We start from the raw sequence: 23,514 nt of genomic DNA on the forward strand, positions 1-23,514 counted from the left end.
TGATACCTAAGTGATATAATATATGATTGATATAAATATTAGCAAGAATGACACAGTCTAACTTAAACTTCATACCATGAGATGAGTTTGCCCGCATTATAACAGCCCAAAACTATAGCTTGAGTCACAGTAGTTCTGTAAAATGAAGGGGATATGTGTCTCTGTGCTCATGGGTCAGTGTTGTTTTTAAACTGGGCCAAACAGAGGATGTACAGACATGACCCACAGGGTCTCCTCTGTCAATTAGCCTGCCTCACACCTGGAAGTACATGCCTCTTTCTCAGTCAGTCCCACAGATGTAGTGGGTAAACATCCTGTGGAGAATGCCAGATGTTAGTCCACATCCTGTTATTCTATTACACTGTGATGCTGACTCTGAATGCTTCTCTGTTCTTTAAGTACTTGTATTTTAATCAGTTCTAACAGAGTAGGACACATTTTAAATTAGTGGGTTGGCGCTTTAGTTGAGGACACTGTCGGCAGGTGGTCTGGATCCCTGCTGTTGATAGTCTTTATCTTTAACCAAACTTCTGTATCACAGGTGCCTGCTCCACTTTGCCAGATTTTCATGCTTCCCTCTGCAATTTCAACTAAGCCTGCCTTAATTATTTATATATAATTTGGATCTCTCCTACACCTCTCAACCTCACTTTCCTCTTTTAAGACACTCCTTAAAACCTAACTGTGACCAAGCTTTTGGTCCTCTGCCCTAATATCTCCTTATGTGGTTCCTGTCATACCTCATTTGATGATGCTCCTGGGAAATGCCTTCCAACGTTTCACTACATCAAAGTATGACTTCTTTTTCCCTAATGTTTCCCATTGCGTCTCCTTATCTCAGACTATCATCCTTTCTGTCAGTTAGCTACCTCCGTTTTCTGCCCAGTCAGTTTACAGCTTATTCTATTCCTCGGTTACCTGGTCTACCGCCTTTGCCTCGCTCTGTGTATGTAATATCCTCCAGTTCTGATCAGGAGCTTTCCCTAAATAGTTAACATTCTTCCCCTCTTTAAAGATGCTGCCTGACCTGAGTTATTATCGCGAACTTGCTTTGACAATAAAATGGCAAATCATTTAAGTACTTTTACAGTTACTCAGATATCTAGTAAATTAGTGAATCTTCTGTTCTCTGATGCTGGGGGTTAATACCCTGAGACCAGTATTCAATAAACTAGTCATGGAGCGCTGTTAACAGGTGCACTTCCACACCCTTATACACAAGGGATCAAAGGCTAGATGTTTCGCTGATCTACTATTGTTGTGTTCTACAAGTTGTGTACTACAAATCGCAGTAACACAACAGCGCTAAACATTGCTGAGCTCTGCGACTTGAACATGGCCAGCGGTTTAGCCCAGGAGGCTTTAGGGGAGGAATTAACTTGTGCTATTTGTCTGGAGATTTACACAGACCCTGTGATACTCAACTGCAAACACAGCTTCTGTCGATCCTGCATTGAAGAGACCTAGAATGATGCGGCTGCAGCCCCTTATTCCTGTCCGGAATGCAGAGCAGAGTACACCGAGAGGCTCGGACTGGAGAGGAACTTCAAGCTGGCAAATATAGTTCAGAAATACCTGGCTCTGGAGGTCTCCCAGGATGCTGTTCTGTGTAACTACTGTACAAAGAAACTGCGGCCAGCCGTCAAAACCTGTCTAAAATGCGAAGCCTCGATGTGCCCTGAGCATCTCAGACATCACACCTGGAGCACGGTGTTTAAAAACCATCTTCTTGTAGATGCCACTGCAGACGTGTCCCGGTGGAAATGCACAGAGCACCAGGAGCTGCTGAAGATTTACTGCAAGGATGATCAAGTGTGTCTGCACACTCTGCACTCTGATCGGTAAACACAAGGACCACCGCTGTGGCAGCATCAGTGAAGGGGAGAAGGAACTGAGGGTAAGTGTGTGTTATTTGCTGAATATCAGGGTCAGTGCCACCTTAGGGAAGAGCAGTGATAAAGATGGCGAGGCACCTCCCTTATAGTCATCCTTTTAATTTTCTGCTCTGTAACCATAAAAAATCCAATTAAATCAGTGTTAGCCGTGTAATTTGGCATTTTGCCAAGGGTGTTACCAGTCTAATGCTATAATTAATTACTGAATTCAAACTAGATATTGGTTATTTAATTGTAGCTTAGGTTACTTTTACATTTGATTTATATTCTACTTCTGTTGATTACTCAGAGCCCTTGTGCCAGGCAGTGATTGTGATGAATTTGGGGAAAATTAAAGCAGCATTTTAGTCTTCTTAAATGTTGAAGACAGAATCATTGGCATAGCGAGAGACTAGTGAGCAGTACAGGGTGTTCCTTAGGTTAGGGTGGGGACACACCTAAACTCTGTATCTAATACTTTTTATAATTGACCTGGAGTGGTTGATGCCAGTGTTAATTTGTTTTCAGATTCTCAGCAAATACAATAATTAGAACATCCTTTGCATTTTGTGCAACTTCGATTAGTTTTAAATAATGAATATTGGTACAAATAAAATAAAAACAGAAAACGTTGGAAATACTCAGCATGTCAGGCAGCATCTGTGGAGAAACAGTCGTTCCAAATCAATGCATTTAATCACTTCTCCGATTTCCAGCATTTATGTTTTTTATTTCATAGAAATAAATAATCTTGAGGTTGTTTAAGAGTAGTGAGGAGAATTGATGCAAAAGTAACACAACAGGGATTGGGATAGGATAAGGAAAATACTGGTCAGGGTTTGAAAGAGTAGCACAAAGGTGGAGAGGCAGAAGATCTCAGGGACGAACTTTCAGAATGTGAAATCCAGGTGACTGCAGGTACAACCTTCAATGAGGCAAAGAAGAGGAATTGTAGAAGGATCAGAATCAGAGGAATGGAGTAGTGCAAAAGGATGTTATCCACTTTCCGGCCTGCCTCAGAAACCTGGACAATAAATAAAGATCTATGGTAGAAAATAGAGGCCTTTGAAATGTGGACGCTTAAAAATCCAAATATAAACTATAAGACAAATGAAGAAGTATTTGAAAAAACAAGAGCAGAAAGAACTCTAAAAAGTGACATCCAGAAAAGAAAATGTCAGTCACAGGATCACAGAATCTTAACGGCACAGAAGGAGGCCATTCAGCCCATTATGTCTGCACCTGCTCTCCAAATGAGCATTATGACCTAGTGCCATTGCCCTGCCTTTTCCCCGTACCCCTGCACATTGGTTCTATTCAAATAATCATCTAATGACCTACTGAATGCCTCAATTGAACCTGCCTCCACCACACTTCCAGGCAGTGCATTCCAGGCACTCGTTGTGTGAAAAAGTTCTTTCTCATATCACGCTTGCTTCTTTTGCAAATTACTTTAAATCTGTGCCCTCTCATTCTTGATCCTTTTATGAGTGGGAACAGCTTCTCCCTATCTACTCTGTATCTCAACTATTTGATTAGAGTTAAAAAGCTACAGAGATCTCTGCTAGAGGGCAAAGTGGAGGTGCAGCATAAAGAGGGGTCTACCCAGCTGTAGTTGGATGACGGATGTCACAGAGTGGTTGCAGATGAGCTACAGTGGGTTTATGAGGATGGCACAAAGCAGATGAGTGTGACATACCATGACAGCAGACCTCTCAGTAGGGGTAACTACAAGCAGCAGCAGTGGGATGATACAGAAATAGAAAGGCTACTAAGAGGAGAAGAAGAGTTTTAAATCTGAGACTTCTGGATCAGGAACAAGGAAGGGAGGAAGGGTGATGGGTGGGTGGGTGAATCAGATTTGGTCAGGAATTGGATATGAGTGGATCAGGAGAGTTTTGGACTGGCTGGAGCTTCTGAAGGGAGATGGAATATTCAAAAAATCATAACCTATTTTCGCTTAACGATGCTGACTGACTTGCTTATACATCCAGCATTATGTTTCTGTGACAGGGATTTTTGCTGGAAGCTGTGGAAGGTGCTCTCTTGTCTGATTGTAATCTGAGCAATGACACAAAGATTGTCCGGGTGGTTAACAGTGAGGTTGAGTGTCTTGGGCTACAGGAAGTTATAGACAGGATGGTCAAATGGGCAGATAAGTGGCAGATGGAACTTAACCCTGAAAAGTGTGAGGGGATACACTTTGAAAGGAGTCATTTGACAAGGAAGTATTCAATGAATGGCATGACACTAGGAAGTTCTGAGGAACAAAGGGACCTTGGCATGTGTGTCCGTAGTTCTCTGAAGGCGGAGGGGCATGTTAATGGGGTGGTGAAAAAGGCATTTGGGAGACTTGTCTTTATCAATCGAGGCTTAGATTACAAAAGTAGGGAGGTCATGTTGGAGTTGTATAGAACCTTAATGAGGCCACAGCTGGAGTAATGTGTGCAGTTCTGGTTGCCACATTATAGGAAGGATGTGATTGCACTGGAGGGGGTGCAGAGGAGATTCACCAGGATGTTGCCTGGGATGAAACATTTAAGTTATGAAGAGAGGTTGGATAGACTTGGGTTGTTTTCGTTGGAGCAGAGAAGACTGAGGGGTGACCTGATCAAGGTGTACAAGATTATGAGGGGCATGGACAGGGTGGATGGGGAGCAGCTGTTCCCCTTAGTTGAAATGTCAGTCACGAGGGGATACAAGTTCAAGATGAGGGGCAGGAGGTTTAGGGGGATGTGAGGAAAAACCTTTTTACCCAGAGGTGGTGACGGTCTGGAATGCGCTGCCTGGGAGGGTGGTGGAGGCGGGTTGCCTCACATCCTTTAAAAAGTACCTGGATGAGCACTTGGCATGTCATCACATTCAAGGCTATGGGCCAAGTGCGGGTAAATGGGATTAGGTAGGTAGATCAGGTGTTTCTCATGTGTCGGTGCAGACTCAATGGGCTGAAGGGCCTCTTCCACACTGTGTGTTTCTGTGAGTTCTGGCTTGCCAGGTAACTACTGGCGATTTTATCCTTGTCCATTATCAGATTAAAAGTGTTTCACCAGATCTCTTTGGCTAGTTTTGGGCAGTGTCTCAACACCTTGAAATACCTAATATCAGAGTGGTCACATGGTGCAAGTGCCCTCAAGCGTTTAAAACCTGCAAAGAATGAGGTCCAGAACAGACAGGCTGCTTTTAAATCCAATGCATGTTAGTCCAGTTCCAGTTGCCTTTCTCACAAGCTGTGACCTTCCTTCCTGGCTGTGAAGATTCAAAGGAAAATTCACTTCACAATTGAGCTTTCCTTGTTATTACAATCCAATGTCAGCATTAGTAGGAAATGTTTTTTGGAAAATAAGATTTCATCCATTAAGCCAACTAATCATCATTATATGACAGCAAAGTACTGAGGATGCTGGGAATCTGAAAAAAAGAAAATAATTTCAAATTCAGGAGGTCTGGCAGCATCTGTGGAGAGAGAAAAAGAGTTAACGTTTCAGATGGGTGTTCTGACGAAGGGTCTAGGATATCTTGGATGACAGTGAATAGCCCAAAACATCCTCCAGACCAGCGTGGCAGAATGTAAAACTTGCTTCACAGAGTGCCATACACATTATAAAAGCTTAAAATCTCTTCACACAATGAATTACTTTTAGAAGTGCCATTCTGTCCTAACAGTATTTCACACAGCAATGAGATGGATCTGAAACAAAAACAAAAATTGCTGGAAAAACTCAGCAGGTCTGTGGGGAGGAGGACAGAGTTAACCTTTCGAGTCCGTATGACCCTTCATTAATGAGATGGATCTGTTTGTTTTGGTAGTATTGACTAAGGGAGAAATGTTGGCCATGGCATAAGAACACTTTGCTCTTTGGATGGTGCCGTGGGGCCTTGAATATCCAACTGAATCACCGGAAAAGGAGAATAAGGACATCTGAAGAACAGCACCAGCAACAATGTAAAATTCCCTCAGTGCCAAGCTAGTAAGGGGCTTCACCCACAACTTTCTGACCCAAAGATGAAAGTGCTGTAAACAGAGGCAAGCTGAATCCATCTGTAAATTGATGCCATGTCTGGTGTCTGATTCTGTTTCCTACCAGAAGTTGTTTTCTACTGACAGGAATCTTGTAACTCTAAGAACCAGAATGAAAAGTCCACAGGTACTGACGGGCCTGTGGTCTTCTATTTCTGTGCAATTCAGGTGGTCTGCCATTCCTTCCTTGCCTGTTTTCTTAAAATGCTTGAACTTGCCCAGTTGTGTTGCCATTGTCACCTGTACCTTTGATTTCTCCAATGGGGGTTTTGATAACATTTCCCCTTTTCACACCATTCTTTAGTTTTCTTCAATGCTGAATGCTGTTAATATGAGTTGTAAGTGAGGTGCTTTTCTTCATGCAGCTTGTTTTGGTCATTTGGTCTTATTTAGACCAATTTGAAAATGGTGACACAAACTTGACCTTAATGTTTTCAATGTCTCCAAAATTCCAATTTAGAATCACTTACAACATCAGCTCCAGAAGATCCGAAATAATATTGAAGCTACTCAATTAGCTCTGAGTGATCTTCACAAAGAGAAGAAGAATGCACAGGAAGGAGGAGCCTCTCAAACAGTGGGTAACATTTGCATGGATAAAGGATTAGTAAGCTAACAGGGAGCAGCGAGTAGGGATAAATGGGTCTTTTTCAGGTTGGCAAGCTGTGACAATTGGAATGCCACATCAGTCTACATCAATGATTTGGATGAAGGGACCAAATGTAGCTAAATTTACTGATGACACCAAGATAGGTAGGAGAGTAAGTTGTCAAGTGGAGGTAGACAGTCTGCAAAGGGATATAAACAGGTTAAGTGAGTGGGCAAAAAATTTGGCACATGAAGTATAATGTGGGGAAATGTGAACTTGTCCACTTTGGCAGGGAGAATAAAAAAGCAGAATACTATTTAAATAGAGAGAGATCGCAGAACTCTGAGGTATAGAGGGATCCGGATGTTTTGGTGCATGAATCACAAGAAGTTAGTGTGCAGATGCAGCAAGTGATTTGGAAGGCAAATGGAAAGTTGGGAATTGAATATAAAAGTAGGGAAGTTTGACTGCAGCTGTACAGGGCCACATCTAGAATACTGTGCGCAGTTTTCGTCTAATTGCATTAGAAGCAGTTCAGAGAAGGTTCACTCAACTCATTCCTGGGATGAGTGGTTTATCTTACAAAGGAAGGTTGGGCAGGTTGGGCCTATACCCATTGGAGTTCAGAAGAATGAGAGGTGATTTTATTGAAACATATAAGATCGTGAGGGGATTTGATAGGTAGGTACCAATAGGATATTTCTACTTGTGGGAGGGATTAGAACTGGGAGACACAGTTTAAGAATTAGAGTTCTACCATTTAAGATGAAAATGAAAAATGTTTTCTCTCAGAGGGTCGTTAGTCTGTGGAATTCTCTTCCCCAGGAAGCTGGGTCATTGAATTTATTAAAGGCAGAGTTAGACAGATTTTTGATAGACAAGGGATTCAAGGGGGGCAGACAGCAAAGTGGAGTTGAGACACAACCAGATCAGCCACAGAAACATTGGGCAGAATTTTGCCATCGGCGAGCAGGGGGCGGGGCCCGCTTGTTGACATGTAAAATGACGCGGGATGATATCGGGCGGCACCCCCGACGTCATCCTGCTCCATTTAAATTTTCAGGAAGGCGGGGGCACAGCAAAATCAGCTGCACGCCCGCTGACCTGTCAACGGCCAATTGAGGCCATTGACAGGATCATTTAAACAATTAAAGGACCTGCCCATCCAACCTTAAGATCGGCGGGCAATAGAAAAAGCATGAAACCTCATCCAGTGGCGGGCTGAGGTTTCATGCAGGGTTTTAAACAGTTTAATAAAGTTTTACTGTAATTTATGAACATGTCCCATCTCATGTGACATTGACTCCCCCACCATCGGGAACATTCTTCCTGTATCTACCCTGTCTAGTCCTGTTAGAATTTTATAAGTTTCTATGAGATCCCCCCTCATTCTTCTGAACTCCAGTGAATATAATCCTAATTGACTCAATCTCTCTTCATATGTCAGTCCCGCCATCCCAGGAATCAGTCGGGTAAACCTTCGCTGCACTCCCTCTATAGCAAGAACATCCTTCCTCAGATAAGGAGACCAAAACTGCACCCAATATTCCAGGTGTGGTCTCACCAAGGCCCTTTACAATTGCAGCAAGACATCCCTGTTTCTGTACTCGAATCCTCTGGCTATGAAGGCCAACATTCCACGATCTAATTGAATGGCAGGCACGAAGGGCTGAATGGCTTATTCCTGCTGCTATGCTCCTATATAACAACTAAACCAAATCGCTGTGCTAGTGAGTTCATTCAGTGGAAAAGCTGAATCATACTGACTGGAAAGGTCTGAAGTTTTGTTCCCGATTGTGTTGAGTTAGTTAATGCTAGTCTGGGCATCATGATTGGTCTCAATACCCCACCAAGTTTAGGAAGGGAAAAAGTGGCCAAGTTCTCCTCTTTTCAGTTTTAAATGGAAGATCTCTTATTTTTAAGTGCCCCTAGTTACAGTTTGCCAGGTTGAAAATGACCCATTTAACCTGACTCTGTTTCCTGTTAGCACCCCCAAAACTATGAGTTCCTACCCTGTATAATAATCTTTTATGTGGCCTCTTATCGATGCTTTTTGGAAATCCAAATGTGCTGATTCCCCTTTATCTACCTTGCTTTTTACATACTCAAAGAACTCTAATAATTTTGTCAAGCACAACTTCCCTTTCACAAAATCATGTTGATTCTGATGTCTGATTATATAATGATTTTGTAAATGTCCTGCTATTACTTCCTTAATAATGGATTCTAGCATTTTCCCAACAACAGATGTTAGGCTGACTGGATGAAAGGGGAGAAAAATGGTGTGAACCATTTGTGTACTCAGCACCAGATCCTTGGGTGGATTCTGCCATAAGTAAACAGGAAGTGTTGGCTCACGGGCAGGAAAACATGGCTTTTCTCACCATGTCTCATTTTTGCAACAGTGAGGTGAAGTGATCTGTGCTTGTTGGTGACAAATCTCCTTCTGCATTTTAAGAGCATGAAAAAAATTGTACAGATGAAAATTAAGGCAAAATATGAGACACTGAGGAAGCACATTGACAAGGAGGAGAGGAGAATTCTGCAATACCTGGAGAGTGAACAGAGTCATCTGACAACAGAGATTGATGTCATGATCTGTGAGCTGGAAAAGAAAGTGAAAGATTTTGAAAAGTCTTTTTCTGATCTCAGTGACCTTCTGAAGCACAATGAAGATCTTTTGTTTATACAGGTAATGCTGCACCTCTCTCAATGTCTTCAGTAATAGAGAGTATTGTGTGCAGTCTTGGTCACCTAAACCCTGGCTTCGGATGGTACATGGGTGGTTCTGGAATATCAGGAATTTAAGGCAAAGCAGTTTGGATAGCCGTCTAACTGAAGTTTTCAGGATTATGAATGGAACAGACAAAATTTATTTGGACAAATTGTTCCCTGTGAGGAAGGGTTCTATTCCCATGGGGTATGAACATTAGGAAATTAAGGAGTAAGTGGGTTTGAGAAACAATGAGATGTATTTTTGGCAAGGAGGGATACAGTGAGGAGTTAAGTGGGGGACCTAATCCATCTTCAACTCCTTAAATTCCTATATTCTATTAAAATTCACATTTCTAAGTTTGTTCCTTAAATATTGATTTTTATTAAATAACAGCAACTAGGGCTGTTCTTCTTAGAGCAGAGAAGGTTAAGGAGAAATGTATTAGAAGTCTTCAAGATTATGAGGGATTTTGACAAGATAAGTAAGGAGAAATTTCCATTGTCAGGAGATCTGGTAAACAGAAGGCGCACATTTAAGCTAATTGGCAAAAGAATCAGTGATAAGAGATTTTTTTATGCATAAGTAGTGATCTGGAATGCACTGCCTGATAGGGTTGCGGAAGCAGATGCAACAGTAATGTTCAAAAAGGAACTGGAAATACACTTCAAATGGCAAAATGTGCAGGGCAATGAGGATAGGGCAAGGGAAGTGGGACTATTTGGGTAAATCTTATAAAAAGCTAGCAAAGGTAAGATGGGCCAAATGGCCTCCTTCTATGCTGAACGATTCTATGATTCTTTAGGCACTTGGCATTTCAGCAACCCCTGGAGTGATGGGGGCGAATGGCTAAATAATGTTGTAACCTAAACGGGACTGAATGGCTAAGTGCAGGCTGTAACCCGAAGAAAGGGAATAAATGGCTAAGTAGAAGGTGTAGTGCTGATTTTGCCAAACCCCCACAAGTTACAGGAGATGCGGAGAATCTCAAGTGAGGTCAGGGACATGACCTGTTTCTGGGCTGCATATTCTTCAGAAGTACAAAGTTTTAGTTTTTGACATAAAATAAACATTGATAAAAGGTACAGTGAAAATTTTGGAACCTACAGAATTTGAATCACTGGATAGGACATTTGATATAATAAAGATGGTTTTGATGCTGTTATTTACAATGTTTCCAATGTGTTCTTTCATTACAGGGGCTTAACTCAATGGCAGACAGGTAAGAGCCAAATATTTTACATAATTCTCTATAACAATTCCTGCCCTCAGTAATATTTTAATGAAACCAAAATCTAATAAAAGCACGTGATTTTTTATTAACTTCTAATATTTGTAGAAAGATAACATTTGCTTATTTGCAAATATGTAGTGGTTGTCTAGCGTTTGCAACACAATGGTAAGGATCAATGCTGAGCCTAAACCTGTCCTCAAAGTAACATGCATACTTTCAGCAATGTGTTGCTGAATATCATTCTGTTATCTGTGTAATCTAATTTACATTACAGCCAAGTAACCTGAGTTTTCTCTGTGTCCATTCATGTGTGCACTTTGGTGACTACTTCAGATCTGAGCCTACCATTCCATTTCCACTTAATTATTTTCTTCTTTTTCCTTCTTTTCTCTGTATCCCTCCTCAACCCTTCCCTCCTGTTATTATCCCTCCTTTCATTTCTCCCCTCTCGAGTACTCTGCTCCCCAAATCCCTACCCCAGCACTTTCATACCTCTCTACATACCTACCGCTGTTGTTCCAGGCTTGACTGCCTCTTAAATAAGCCTACGGCTTCTCTCTGTGTCTCTTGGCATCCTCCAAAGGGCCCATAAAAACACTTGTTGCTGCCTCCTCATGAACAGCAGCCCCAGCTGCCCCATCGACTCTCTTACAGACCATTCTGCCCAGCGACCAGGCTGAAGCTGATCCTTCCACACTCCTCCCTTTGCAACTTACCCTTCCCAGTGCTGACCCTGTGGACCCTGCCAATGATCCAGCTATCACCGCCTCTCTTCACATCTCCCTCCACAATGTCCATTCACTCTAACACAAAGCCCTTGCAATCCATGAGCTTATTGTGGATGATTGCATCAATACTATGGCCTTGACGGAAACCTGGCTGACCCTAAATGAACCCTCCACTGGTTAAACCCCCACTGACTAAACCCTTCAGCAACTGCCTCGCCCAGACCATTGTGATGGCAGTGTAACTCTTATAATCAAATCACACTTTGGTCTGTTCCTTTACTCTTATAGCCAACTCCTCCGTTGAGCATCTCTTGTTCCACCTCCCGTTTAAAATCCTGGTTCTCTACTCCTTGCCCAGGTGACATAATAACTTTCTTGAGTTAACTGTTTCAGCCTCTGAGTGACTTCTCATCCTCGGTGATTTCAAACACCATTTCAGTTCATTAAGGTCTCTCTCCTCTAAGTTCCCTGCCCTCCTATCCTCCCATAAATTTTCCTGCATGTAAATTCCAAAATCAATATTCCATTTTCTCTAAACTGTCAGACTGTTTATCCAATTAAATATTGGGAAAACTGAAGCTATTGTCTTCAGTCCCTGCCACAGACTCCATTTCCTTGCCACTGACCCCATCCCTGTCTCTGGAAACTGCCTGAGGCTAAACCAGACTGTTCTCAACCGTGGTATCATATTTGACCCAGAGTTGAGCTTTCATATATTCGTGTCATCACTAAAACTGCCTATTTCCACCTCCATAACAACGCCTGACTTCACCTCAGCCCTAGCTCCTCTGCTGCAGTTCATCATTAATGTCATTGTTACCTCTAGATGACTATTTTAATGTACTGCTGGCTGGCATCCCATGGTCCACCCTTTGTAAACTTAACATGGAATAGAATAGAATCGTTACAGCACAGTAGAAGGCAATTCGGCCCATCATGTCTGTGCTGGCTCTCCTAAGGAGCAATTCACATCCTACCACTCCCCCACTACCACACCCCCACATCCCTGCACATTTCTCCTTCTCAGTTATTTAGAAAACATCATCCAAAGCTCTGCTGTTGTGTCCTGACTTGCACCAAATCCCATTCACCCATCACTCCTGTGCTCAGCAACCTACACTGGCTCCATTTAAGCAATGCCATGATTTTAAAATTCTCAAAGCCCTCTATCACCCCACCCTTCACTCTCTCTGAAATCTTCTCTACACCTTCAAGCCTCTGGAGATATCTGCTCTAATTCTGGCCTCTTGATTCATCCTGATTTTAATTTCTCCACCATTGGTGGGCATGTCTGCAGCTGCCAGAGCCCTAAGCTTTGGAATTCCTTCCTTAAGCCTCTCCGACACTCTTTCCTCCTTTTAAACACTCTTTAAAACCCACCTCTTTGACCAAACCTTTGATCACCTGCCCTAATATCACTTTATGTGGTTCAGTGTCATATCTTGTTTCATCACACCTCAGAGGGGGGTTTTATTATATTAAAGGTGCTAACTAAATACAAGTAGTTGTTGTTTTTGTTGTGGCCCTGATATACAGGGATATAAAGACCATTATAGCAACCTGACTATTGGGCCAGCTGTGATGAAATCCCAGATTGCCATTGAAGCTGGTACTGCTTCATGGGTCAATCATGACTTAGTAGGTAGCTCTCTCTCATCTAAGTCAAAAGGTTTAAGATAACTCCAGAGAGTTGAATACATACAGTAATCCAGGATGACACTCCCAGTGCAGTACTGAGGAAATATGGAAACAATAATTGAAAATGTTGGATATACTCAGCAGGTCTGGCAGCAGCTGTGGAGAGAGAAACAGAGTTAATGCTTCAGGTTGATGACCTTTCATCCAACATCATTAAAGATGATCTGGTCGTTATTGCATAGCTGTTCGTGGGAACTTGCTGTGCAAATATTGGCAGCCATGTTTCCTACATCACAACTGTGATCATGCTTAGAAACAGATTCATTGGTTGTAAACTGCTTTGGAACATCTTGAGGTTGTGACAAACTCTATATAAATACAAGTTCTTTTTTCTTGAAGGATGAAGGATGCATCTGAACCATTCAAAGTACAGGCTCCCATCTCTGATGTGGATATATCTATTGTGGAAAGGCTGGTAGATTGGGTCCAGGAGCAGTATGTGGCAGCATCCCAGCCAACCCTGGGCAGGAACTTCCTGGTCAGTATGTGTAAGTATTGATAGAAACGGTTGCACACCTGGGCAAAAAGCACACACAATGCCAGTGTTGTTCCCACTTTCTTCAGATATGAATGAAACATTGTTGGGGATGGGGGGTTGCAGGGGCAGGGGAATGGTTGGAGCTTTAATCTACAGAGATTAAAGGGGTTCATGCTCCAGAGTGAAGCCTTTTCTATGTACAGGATATATCAGAGAACGTCTGAGGATCAATGAGCAGTGCATGCTGACAGCAGACAAGGCTTGAAATGGCTAGCATGTACAATTACCTTGTCATAATCAAATAATGCAGCTTTCTCAATCTTAGGTCTTAATGCTCACACTGGGTGTCTAAAGCGGTATTCTGTTCCAAACTCAGTTCCATTGGATGGAATTCCAATAAGCTAAACTGATTACCATTCACGTTCTTGGGTTAGAAATATTTCAGGGTTTGAAGATTTGTTTGCCATGTCTCTAAATTGGTATTATCGGCAAACTTTGAAATGTTACTCTGTATTCCAAGATCCAAGTCATTTTTAAAAAGCAAAAAGAACATTGGCCCTAGCGCTGACCCTTGGGGAACACCACTGTCTACCATTCCCAACTTTGGATTTTATGAAAACTACAATGAAAATATATTATTCTACCTCTAGCTTTGAAATCAGAGATATCTCAAAGGATTTGTTCTATATATATAGAGTTACGAATGAGTGGGAGCTTTCCTTATGGTTAAAATTCTCCAGTCCAGATAACATGCTTGTCAACCTGCTCTGTACCCTCTTGAGTGCAATCACATAATTCCTGTAACATGGTGACCAGAACTGCACGTGGTATTTTCACTGTAGTCTGATTAATGTTTTATGCAACCTTCTGGCCAATTCCTGTATTAAGTATTTCATGGGTTTTCCATGTTATGTGAGCTGCATCATGTGTGTTGCTACAATGTAGTTTCATGGAAGATCTAAAAGACCTTGAGTGAACAAAGACAAGCAACTGGAGTATAACCCAGCGGAATAATATAATACAGCAGAATAATAATATAATACTGCAGGAGAGAATTGAAATGACAAAAAAAAAGAGTTGTGTGGGGGGAAACTGATTGAAAAATAGTTTGTTCAAAAAGATTTCACATTAAATCAGGAATTGAAAGAATAATTGAAAATTTCTAAATTTGAAATACCAACAGGGAACATTGGAAAAAGAGGATGAGCAGTCACTGAAAACAAAAGCTAGAAAGGATAGCAGACTATTCCGATAGAAATCCCGCTCAAAGGAACTCCCTGGCCAAATGTAGATTTTTCTGGATGAGGAAGGTCCATTTGTGAGATGCGGGTAAGGCCAGCATTTATTGCCCATCCCTAATTGCCCTTGAGAAAGTGGTGATGAACTGCATTCTTGAACTGTTGCAGTCTATGTGGTGTGTAAGTACTGTCAAGAAGGAAGTTCCAGGATTTTGATCCACCAATGAAGCAGGAATGATGATATATTTCCAAATCAGGATGGTGCGGCTCGGAGGAGAAGTGGAAGGTAGTGGTGTGTCTTGTTCTTCTGCAGTAAAGGTTGTGAATTTGGAAGTTGCTGTATGTATCTTGTAGATCGTACACACTGCTGCCACTGTGCACCAGTGGTGGAGGGAGTGAATATTGAAGGTGGTGGATGGAGTGCCAGTCAAGTGGGCTGCTTTGTCCTGGATGGTGTCAGGTTTTTTGAGTGTTGTTGGAGCTGCACTCATACAGGCAGGTGGAAAGAATTCCATCACACTCCTGACTTGTGTCTTGTAAATGGTGGACAGGCTTTGAAGAGTCAGGAGGTGAGTTACTCACTGCAGAATTCCTAGCCTCTGACCAGCTCTTGGGGTCACAGTATTCATATGGCTGACCCAGCTAAGTTTCTGGTCAATGGCAACATCTAGGGCGTTGATAGTGGGGGATTCAGCAATGGTAATGCTGCTGAATATCACAGGGAGAAGTTTAGATTCCCTCTTGTTGGGATGGTCATTATCTGGCACTTGTGTGGCATGAATCTTACTTGCCACATATCAGCCCAAGCCTGAAGGATGTCCAAGTCTTGCTGTAAATGGACATGGACCGCTTCACTATCTGAGGAGTCTCAAATGATGCTGAACATTGTGCAATCATCAGCAAACAGCTCCACTTCTGACCTCATGATGAAGGGAAGGTCATCGATGAAGCAGCTGAAGATGGTTGCACCTAGGACACTACCTGAGGAACTCCTGCAATGATATCTTGGGACTGAGGTGATTGACCTCTAACAGCTACAACCATCTTCCTTTGTGCTAGGTATGACTCCAACCAGTGGAGAATTTTTCCTGATTCCCATTGACTTCAGTTTTGCTAGGACTCCTTGATGCCACACTCGGTCAAATGCCGCCTTGATGTCAATGGCAGTCCCTTTATCACTTTCTCAATCTGCCCAGTTACCTTCAATGATTTGTACACATATAACCCCCAGGTCTCTCTGTTCCTGCACCTCTTTTAGAATTGTACCCATTATTTTATATTGCCTCTCCTCATTCTTCCTACCAAAATGTATCATCTCGCACTTCTCTGCATTTAATTTCATCTGCCACACATCCGTCCGTTCCACCAGCCTGCTTGTGTGCTCTTTAATTCTATCACAATCCTTCTAACAGTTCATAATACTTCCAAGTTTTGTGTCATCTGCAAATTTTGAAATTGAGCTTAGTACACTCAAGTCATTAATATATACCATTAATATATAGATCCTGTATCAAGTAAAACAATGGTCCCAGTACTTATCTCTTGGGAACCCCCCACTATATACCTTCCTATAGTTTGAAAAACAACCATTCATCACTATTGCTTTTTTCCAGTCAATCAGCCGATTTTGTATCCATGCTCCCACTGTCCCTTTTATTCTCCGGGCTTCAACTTTGCTAGCAAGCCTATCATGTGGTAATTTATCCATGTACACCAGGTCAAACCGTATTACCCTCATCTGTTAGGTCATTAAAAAACTTAATCTAGTTAAATATGATTTGCCTTTAACAAATCCATGCTGGCTTTTCTTAATTAACGGAAAGGTCAGGAATTCTGTGGAGAAGTTGGAAGAATGGAATGAGACAATAAACCTAAATACTACAAATTTAAAATGGGCAAACAAGTCTCTATAGGTAGCAGGACAAGTAGAGGAGGCTGTTAAAAGGATTAAAGGATCATTGGCTTTATTAATAGAAGCATAGGCTATAAAAGAAAGGAAGCTATGCTAAATCTTTACAAACACTGGTTCGGCTTCAGCTGGGTTGCTTTGGCCAATTCTGGGCCACTTAGGAAAGATGTTAAGGCCTTAGACTTAGAAAGTTTAACTTTCTATCATCATTCCCAAGTTGATGTGGTAACACTGCAGAGCTTTGATCTGATTGGTAATGGGATTGCTTAGCTTTGTTTACAAAATCTACTTGAAAGGTTCTCAGGGGGTAGGCAAGAATGTGGAGTTGAGGTTAAGATTAGATCAGCCATAGAATCATAGAATTGACACAGAAGGAGGTCATTCAGCGCACTGTGTCTGCACCGGCTCTCTGAGCATTTTAACTTAGTACCAATCTCCTGCTTTTTTCCAGTAACCCTGCACATTGATTCAATTTAGATAATCATCCTATGCCCTCTTGAATGCCTCAATTGAACCTGCCTCCACCACACTTCTAGGCAGTGCACTCCAAACCCTAACTACTCGCTGTGTGAAAGTTTTTTCTCACCTCACATTTGATCCTTTTGTAAAACACTTTAAAACTGTGCCCTCTGGTTCTCGATCCGTTTACAAGCAGGAACAGTTTCTCCCTATCTGCTTTGTCCAGCTCATTATTTTGAAAACATCTATCAAGTCTCCTCTAGCCTTCTCCTTTCCAAGAAAAACAGTCCAAACTTCTCCAATCTTTCCTCATAACTGAAGTGTTTCATCCCTGGAACCACACTCGTAAACCTCTTCTGCGTTCTCTCCAATGCGTTCACATCCTTCCTATTGTGTGACACCCAGAACTGTACACAATACTCCAGCTGAGGTCTACCCAGTGTCTTATATAAGTTCATCATAACCTCCCTGCTCTTGTTATTAATTGAAGCCTAGAATACTGTATGCTTTAGAAAGAGCTCTCTCCACCAGTCCTGCCACCTTTAATGATTTATGTTCATATACACCCAGGTCTCTCTGCTCCTGCAATCTTTAGAATAGTATCCTTTATTTTATACTGTCTCTCCATGTTCTTTGTACCAAAGTGTATCACCTCACACTTCTCTGCATTGAACTTCATCTGCCACCTGTCTGCCCACTCCATCAATGTGTCAATGTCCTTTTGAAGTTCTACACTGTCCTCACAGTTTATAATTCTCCCAAGTTTTGCGTCATCCGCAAACTTTGAAATTGTTCCCTGCACACCATCATTTGTATATATCAGGAAGAGCAAGGGTCCCAATACCGACCCCTGGGGAACTCCACTACAAACCTTCTTCCAGCCTGAAAAATACCCATTAACCATTACTCTCTGTTTCCTATCCCTCAGCCAATTTTGTATCCAGGTTGCTACTGTCCCTTTTATTCCATCACCTATAACTTTCCTCACAAGTCTGTTGTGTGACACTGTATCAAACGCCTTTTTGAAGTCCATATACACATCAACCACCTCTGTTACCTCTTCAAGAAACTCCAGCAAATTAGTTAGACTCGATTTTCTTTTAACAAATCCATGCTGACTCTTCCCAATCAATCCAAATTTTTCCATGTGACTATTAATTCTATCCCAAATAACTGTTTCTAGAAGTTTTACCATCACTGAAGTTAAACTGACTGGTCTGTAATTGCAGGGCAGATCTTTACAAACTTTTTTGGACAAGGGCGTAATGTTTATGCTTCTCCAGTTCTCCGGCACCTCCCCTGAATCCAGGGAACATTGAAAGATTATTGCCAGTGCCTCTGTAGTTTCCACTCTCATGTCCTTCAATATTCTTGGGTGCCATGATTAGCCATGATCTTATTGAATGGCGGAGCAAGCCCGAGGGGCTAAGTGGCCTACTCCTGCTCCTAATTTGCATGTACTTCCATTGTTTAGTATGTATATTGTAGCTTCACTAGGTTGGCATCTCATTTTAGGCACATCCAGTGCTCCATTGGGCATGCTGTTCTCCGTTCCTCATTGAACTAGGATTGATCCTCTTGCTTAAAGATAATGATAGAGTGAGGGATATAAGGTTACAGGTTGTGGTGGAAGGCAACTCTTGTTGCTGATGGTCTTCAGCACCAGTTTTGAGGTGCCACATTAGAAGTTTTCTAAATCTATCCCAGTTAGCATGGTGCTATTGCCACACAACACAATGGAAGGTGTCCTCAGTGTGAAGGGCTTCATCTCTGCAAGAACTGTACAGTAGACATGCCTACAAATACTGCCACGGATAGCTGCATCCAAGACAAGTAGATTGGTGACAAGGTCATGTAGGCTCTTCCCTAGTACTAGGTCTCTCACTGCCTGCGCAGCCTAGTCTGGAGCTATGTCCTTTAGAACTCAGCCAGCTCAATCAGTAGTGGTGGTTCTGAGCCGCTCCTGTTAATGGGATGTTGAATCCCCTTAACCAGAATATATTCTCTGCCCTTGCTACTCTCAGTACTTTTTCCAAGTGGAGGAACACTGATTCATCAGCTGAGGGCGGTGGTTGGTAATCAATGGGAGGTTTCCTTTCCCATGTTTGACTAGTGTGAGACTTCAGAGTCAATGCTGAGGATTCCCAAGGCCACTCTCCCTCTTGACTGTATACCACTGTGCTGCCATCTCTAATGTGGTGATGGAGGAGTCCAGGACATTGACTAATAGTGTAAGGAACATATATTTTTATTTTTGTGGACTGTTGTAAAGAACATATCTTTTTATTTTCTGTTAGCCTGTGGATTGGAATTACGGTGGCTGCAGTTTGAAAGACATGTCCACTGGAGCAGGATGAGAGATATATACAATGTTGCAGTCCTGGAACAAAGTGTGCCATGAAAGACAGGATAGTGCCGGAAAGGACTCGTGGACCAAGGGAGCTGCCTAACAACAGCACTTTAATTGGCTCATTACCAGGAGACTGGGTTTTATGTGAGGGCAGTGCAGCTGAATAGCTCCGATCTTGAAAGGAACAAGACCTAAAACCTCTTTCTCCTGTATGTGGAAGATTCCAGTAATTCCACAATAATAGCTATCTGGCTTTTCTCCTCATATCTCTATAACCTGCTCTCTGAGGAAACCCCAGTAAAAAGGAAAAGGGAAAATCACTGTTAGAGACATTGAAAGGCAAGTGCTCAACCAGCGAACTAAATACTGAAAGTGCTGGAAGATCACCTTGTGTAATCAACAAGAACTGAAAGAAATTTGGAAGACGTCGATCAAAATCAACCCATTGAATCCTGTACTCCGGATTGGTGCTGTTGGCCTGTTTTATCCCACCTTTAAAATCCATGTTTTTGTATGTCTTGTATGTGTGTATATAGGGATTTAAAAAGGGAATTTAGAAATGAGCAGTTCATATTTCTTTTGTCATTGGTTAACAACAGTTTGTTCAATAAACAGTTATTTACTTACTAAGTTTACAAACCTGGTGCTTATATTCTGTTAACTTAAATTAAACAGTTAGGTAGAATTGGGGCAATCTGTTGGTTTGAGCAAACTTTTTCACATTTGTCTCAGCTTGGGGAACAGTGGGGCTCGACATTACACTGCACTATCCCCACTGGGTCGTGACAATAGGTGTGATTATTGTTGTGTCAGGCTGAAGCTTGATTAGCCTGTAGGGCAGTTCTTCCAATGTTGACACAAGTTCCCAGATGGCCATGAGGAGGACTTTGCAGGGTTGACTGAGTTGGGTGTGCCTTTGTTGTGTCCAATATCTGGGTTGATGCCAGGTGATCTATTCGGTTTTATTCTTATTAGCCTTTTCCATGGCAGTTTGATGCAAATGAGAGTCCTGCTAGGCCATTTCAGGAAACAGTTAAAAAGCAACTAGATTTCTGAGAGTCTGGAGACACATTTGGACCAAACTGGGTGATGATGGCAGATTTTCTTCCTTAAAGGATATTAATGAACCAGATGGATTTTTATGATAATCATCGTCACCATTACTAATAATAGCTTTGATTCCAGATTTTGTTTTGGCAAATTGACAATGGTCAAATTAATCGTCTCTACATTCCACCTAGAAAACTGCAAGGCACACACTTTAAATGTCACCTTCTGTGCAGAAAAGTGCGGCATAACCCGACTCCCACGCTATCTTGCAGTGATCCTTGACTGCTCCCTAACTTACCATCACCAACTCCAAAAGACTGACAAAAGGTCCAAGACATGAGTGAATATCATCCGTAAGCTCGCTGGCACAAGCTGGGGTGCAAAAACCAGCATCCTTTGTAATTCTGTCATAGCTCTGGTCTTCTTGACAGCTCAATACTGTGCACCCGCATGGGCCTCAAATCGTCACACCAAACTCATTGGCATACAACTTCACTCAGTAATGAGGATAATCTCTGGAACTCTGATATCGATTCCAGTTCAATGATTACCAGTCCTCTCAAATATCGTCCCTCCCTTCATTCAACGGGACACAGCACCAAGAAGGGAAATAACTTGGATCAACAGCAACCTTCCCATCCACAGAGACCTTCAAGACCACACCCCCCAAACCGCCACGACTCAACCAAATCCCCTCTGAACATGAATCAAACATCTCCAACTTTGTAACACTGATGAAACCTGGAGGAAAGCTTGGGCAGAAAACACCTTCCCAAATGAACATATTGGCCAGGCATGTTTTGGGCAGGGGAAGCATGTAAAATAGGGTGGGTACCCAGCCCACCATCTTACCACCCACCCCCGAGCTCTTCCCCATAATACGGAGTGGGAAGGTGGGCAGGCACAAAAATCAGCAGCCCGCCTGCCATATTCTAATAAGCAATCAAGGGTCAATTAGGGTTGTCACCAAGCCAAGTGACCCTGATAAAATACTGCCCATGCCATAAAACATTTGGCATGGGCAGTCAGGTGGGAGTGGGCAGCCCGATTTTTTAACAAAGCTCTTCAAAGGGTGGGAAGGAAAGGGGTGTTTGTTCTTCAGGGTTGCGGAGGGGTGGGGGGTGCTTTCACCCTACCCCACCCCCTCCCTCACTTGCCCAATCCCTCCCTGCCCAAAGCTCTGGACTTACCTGCTCCAGGGTTCCCTGGGCTTTCTGCTTCTTATTTGTTGCAGTTCCAGCAGCAGTTGCTGACGCCACCAAGACTGATGGAACTGTCAGCCAATCCGATTGGCTGACAGCTCCAGAGGGCGGAACCTCCTCCTCAGTGAGGGACAGAAATCCCGCTAGCCCCTCATTTAGCCTGCCCACAAGTGCTTTATGGCTGTGTGGGACATGTCAGCTCCACACCAACTTTGCATCCAGTGGGGGAGGGGGTGGTGAGCCATCTGCACCGCACCCCCCTCCTCACCCCAAATTATTCAGCCCATTGTCTCCGACCTAACATCTCAACAACCAGGCTTCAATCTCTCTTGGAGCATGTGGTCAATCCTCAATAGAATACAGATTCTAATGGCCAATGTCTGGCCACCTGATATACAAGTGGCACTTCAAGACCTAGCCTGGCTATGACTGCAGAAACCGTGACCAAACCATGGAGCACATAACAACATTTTGCCCCTGACTCAAGTTGGAAGGCAACGTCCTGGAGTTACACTTGCGCTCCAACAGGGCTTTGGATTGGTTAGGGAACTTGACATTAAAAGGTGTGACAACTGCTTCTGCTCCTAAAGCCATACAAAAGAAGGAGATGAGTTCCAGATTGAATTAATTAACTGAATTTAAATCCCCCAGCTACTGTGGTGAGATTTGAACTCACGTCTCTGGAGCATTTAGTCCAGGCCTTTGGATTATTAGACCAGCAACAATCACTATGCCACTATACATGATGCAAAATTCAGTATTATATATAAATGCTAATAAATAGCTGTTGTCCATCTATACCTTACTACATTTCACTCAAAGTGGCAAGAATGGTGAACTTGCTACCATTAGAGTCGTTGAAGTCACTAGCAATAATGTATTTAAGATGAAACTGGATAAGCACAAGGGGCAGAAAGGAGGGCAGCTAGTTTTTTTTATTTTTTGGCTGATGCAGAAACAATGGGCTGAATTGCCTCTATGTGCTGTAACTTTTCTATGGTTCTATGATGTTAGTAGGCTGAAATGAAGCAAATCGAGTGGAGCATAAACACTGGCATTGAATGGCCTTGTTCCTGTGCTTTATATTCAATGTAATATTTCTAATTAGCAGTTGTTCTAATGTCACTGAAAGCATTTGGATAGCTCCTTTTCCCAGGAGTGAACAGCTGAGAGTTACTCAAACTATTCCTTTCATTCACAGACGGACAGTCACCAACTCTGGATCCTCACACAGCATTTCCTCACCTTGTTCTGGCTGACAGTAACCGGTCTGTATCAGGATCAAAATGTCAGCAACCTTACCCTGATAGCCCAAAGAGGTTCAACTACTGGTGGCAGATTCTGTGTACTGAGAGATTGAGCTATGGCCGCTGCTATTGGGAAGTGGAGGTTGGAGGAAATCGCCGTCGGTGGGATATTGGGATGTGTTATGACAGCCTGAGCCGGAAAGGCATGGGTAAAGAATGTTCACTAGGACAGAACAAGGAGTCATGGTGTCTGTACTCAGAGCCAGGGAGCCTTGCAGCCTTGCATGATAACAATGCTACTAAACTAACGGTTCAGATGCCCACCAGAGTGGGAGTCTACGTGGACTTTGATGCTGGAATAATCTCATTTTACAGTGTGTCTGACAAGAAACTAACCCTGTTACACAACTTCCAGGAGCAAACATTCACTAAGCCCCTCTACCCAGCTCTGGGAGTGGCTGATTTCACAACATCCCTGGCACTGTGCAGTCTAAAGTGATGATCAGCCAGTGCTGATCATACTCCATGTACAAAGAGGAAATGATCTGACCAAAAAAAGTTGCAAGATTGTCTATTCTTTAATGGTATATTTCCTTCAGTACCAAAGATTGCAATGGTGCTTCATGATCATGTCATTGGGGCTAAGCGATATTTCCACAGTGTTGGTTCCTCAGATGCCTAGCATTGGTTCTTCTGGTTTCATATACTCTTTGCTCTGGTACGGCTT

General features: G+C 42.6%; 1 protein-coding gene across 1 annotated transcript; it reads left to right on the plus strand.

Annotated features, from left to right (window-relative positions):
- The first annotated feature begins 1,704 nt into the window (after positions 1-1,704).
- LOC121287559 (E3 ubiquitin-protein ligase TRIM21-like) lies at positions 1,705-23,286 on the plus strand. The gene is made up of 6 exons (XM_041205490.1): positions 1,705-1,897; positions 6,353-6,448; positions 8,940-9,173; positions 10,394-10,416; positions 13,194-13,342; positions 22,742-23,286. The coding sequence occupies exons 1-6, from the start codon at positions 1,805-1,807 to the stop codon at positions 23,284-23,286; spliced, it is 1,140 nt and encodes a 379-aa protein (XP_041061424.1). The 5' UTR covers positions 1,705-1,804.
- Positions 23,287-23,514: the final 228 nt, after the last annotated feature.

Source organism: Carcharodon carcharias, chromosome 14 (genome assembly GCF_017639515.1).
Source record: "Carcharodon carcharias isolate sCarCar2 chromosome 14, sCarCar2.pri, whole genome shotgun sequence".
Lineage (NCBI taxonomy): Eukaryota > Metazoa > Chordata > Chondrichthyes > Lamniformes > Lamnidae > Carcharodon > Carcharodon carcharias.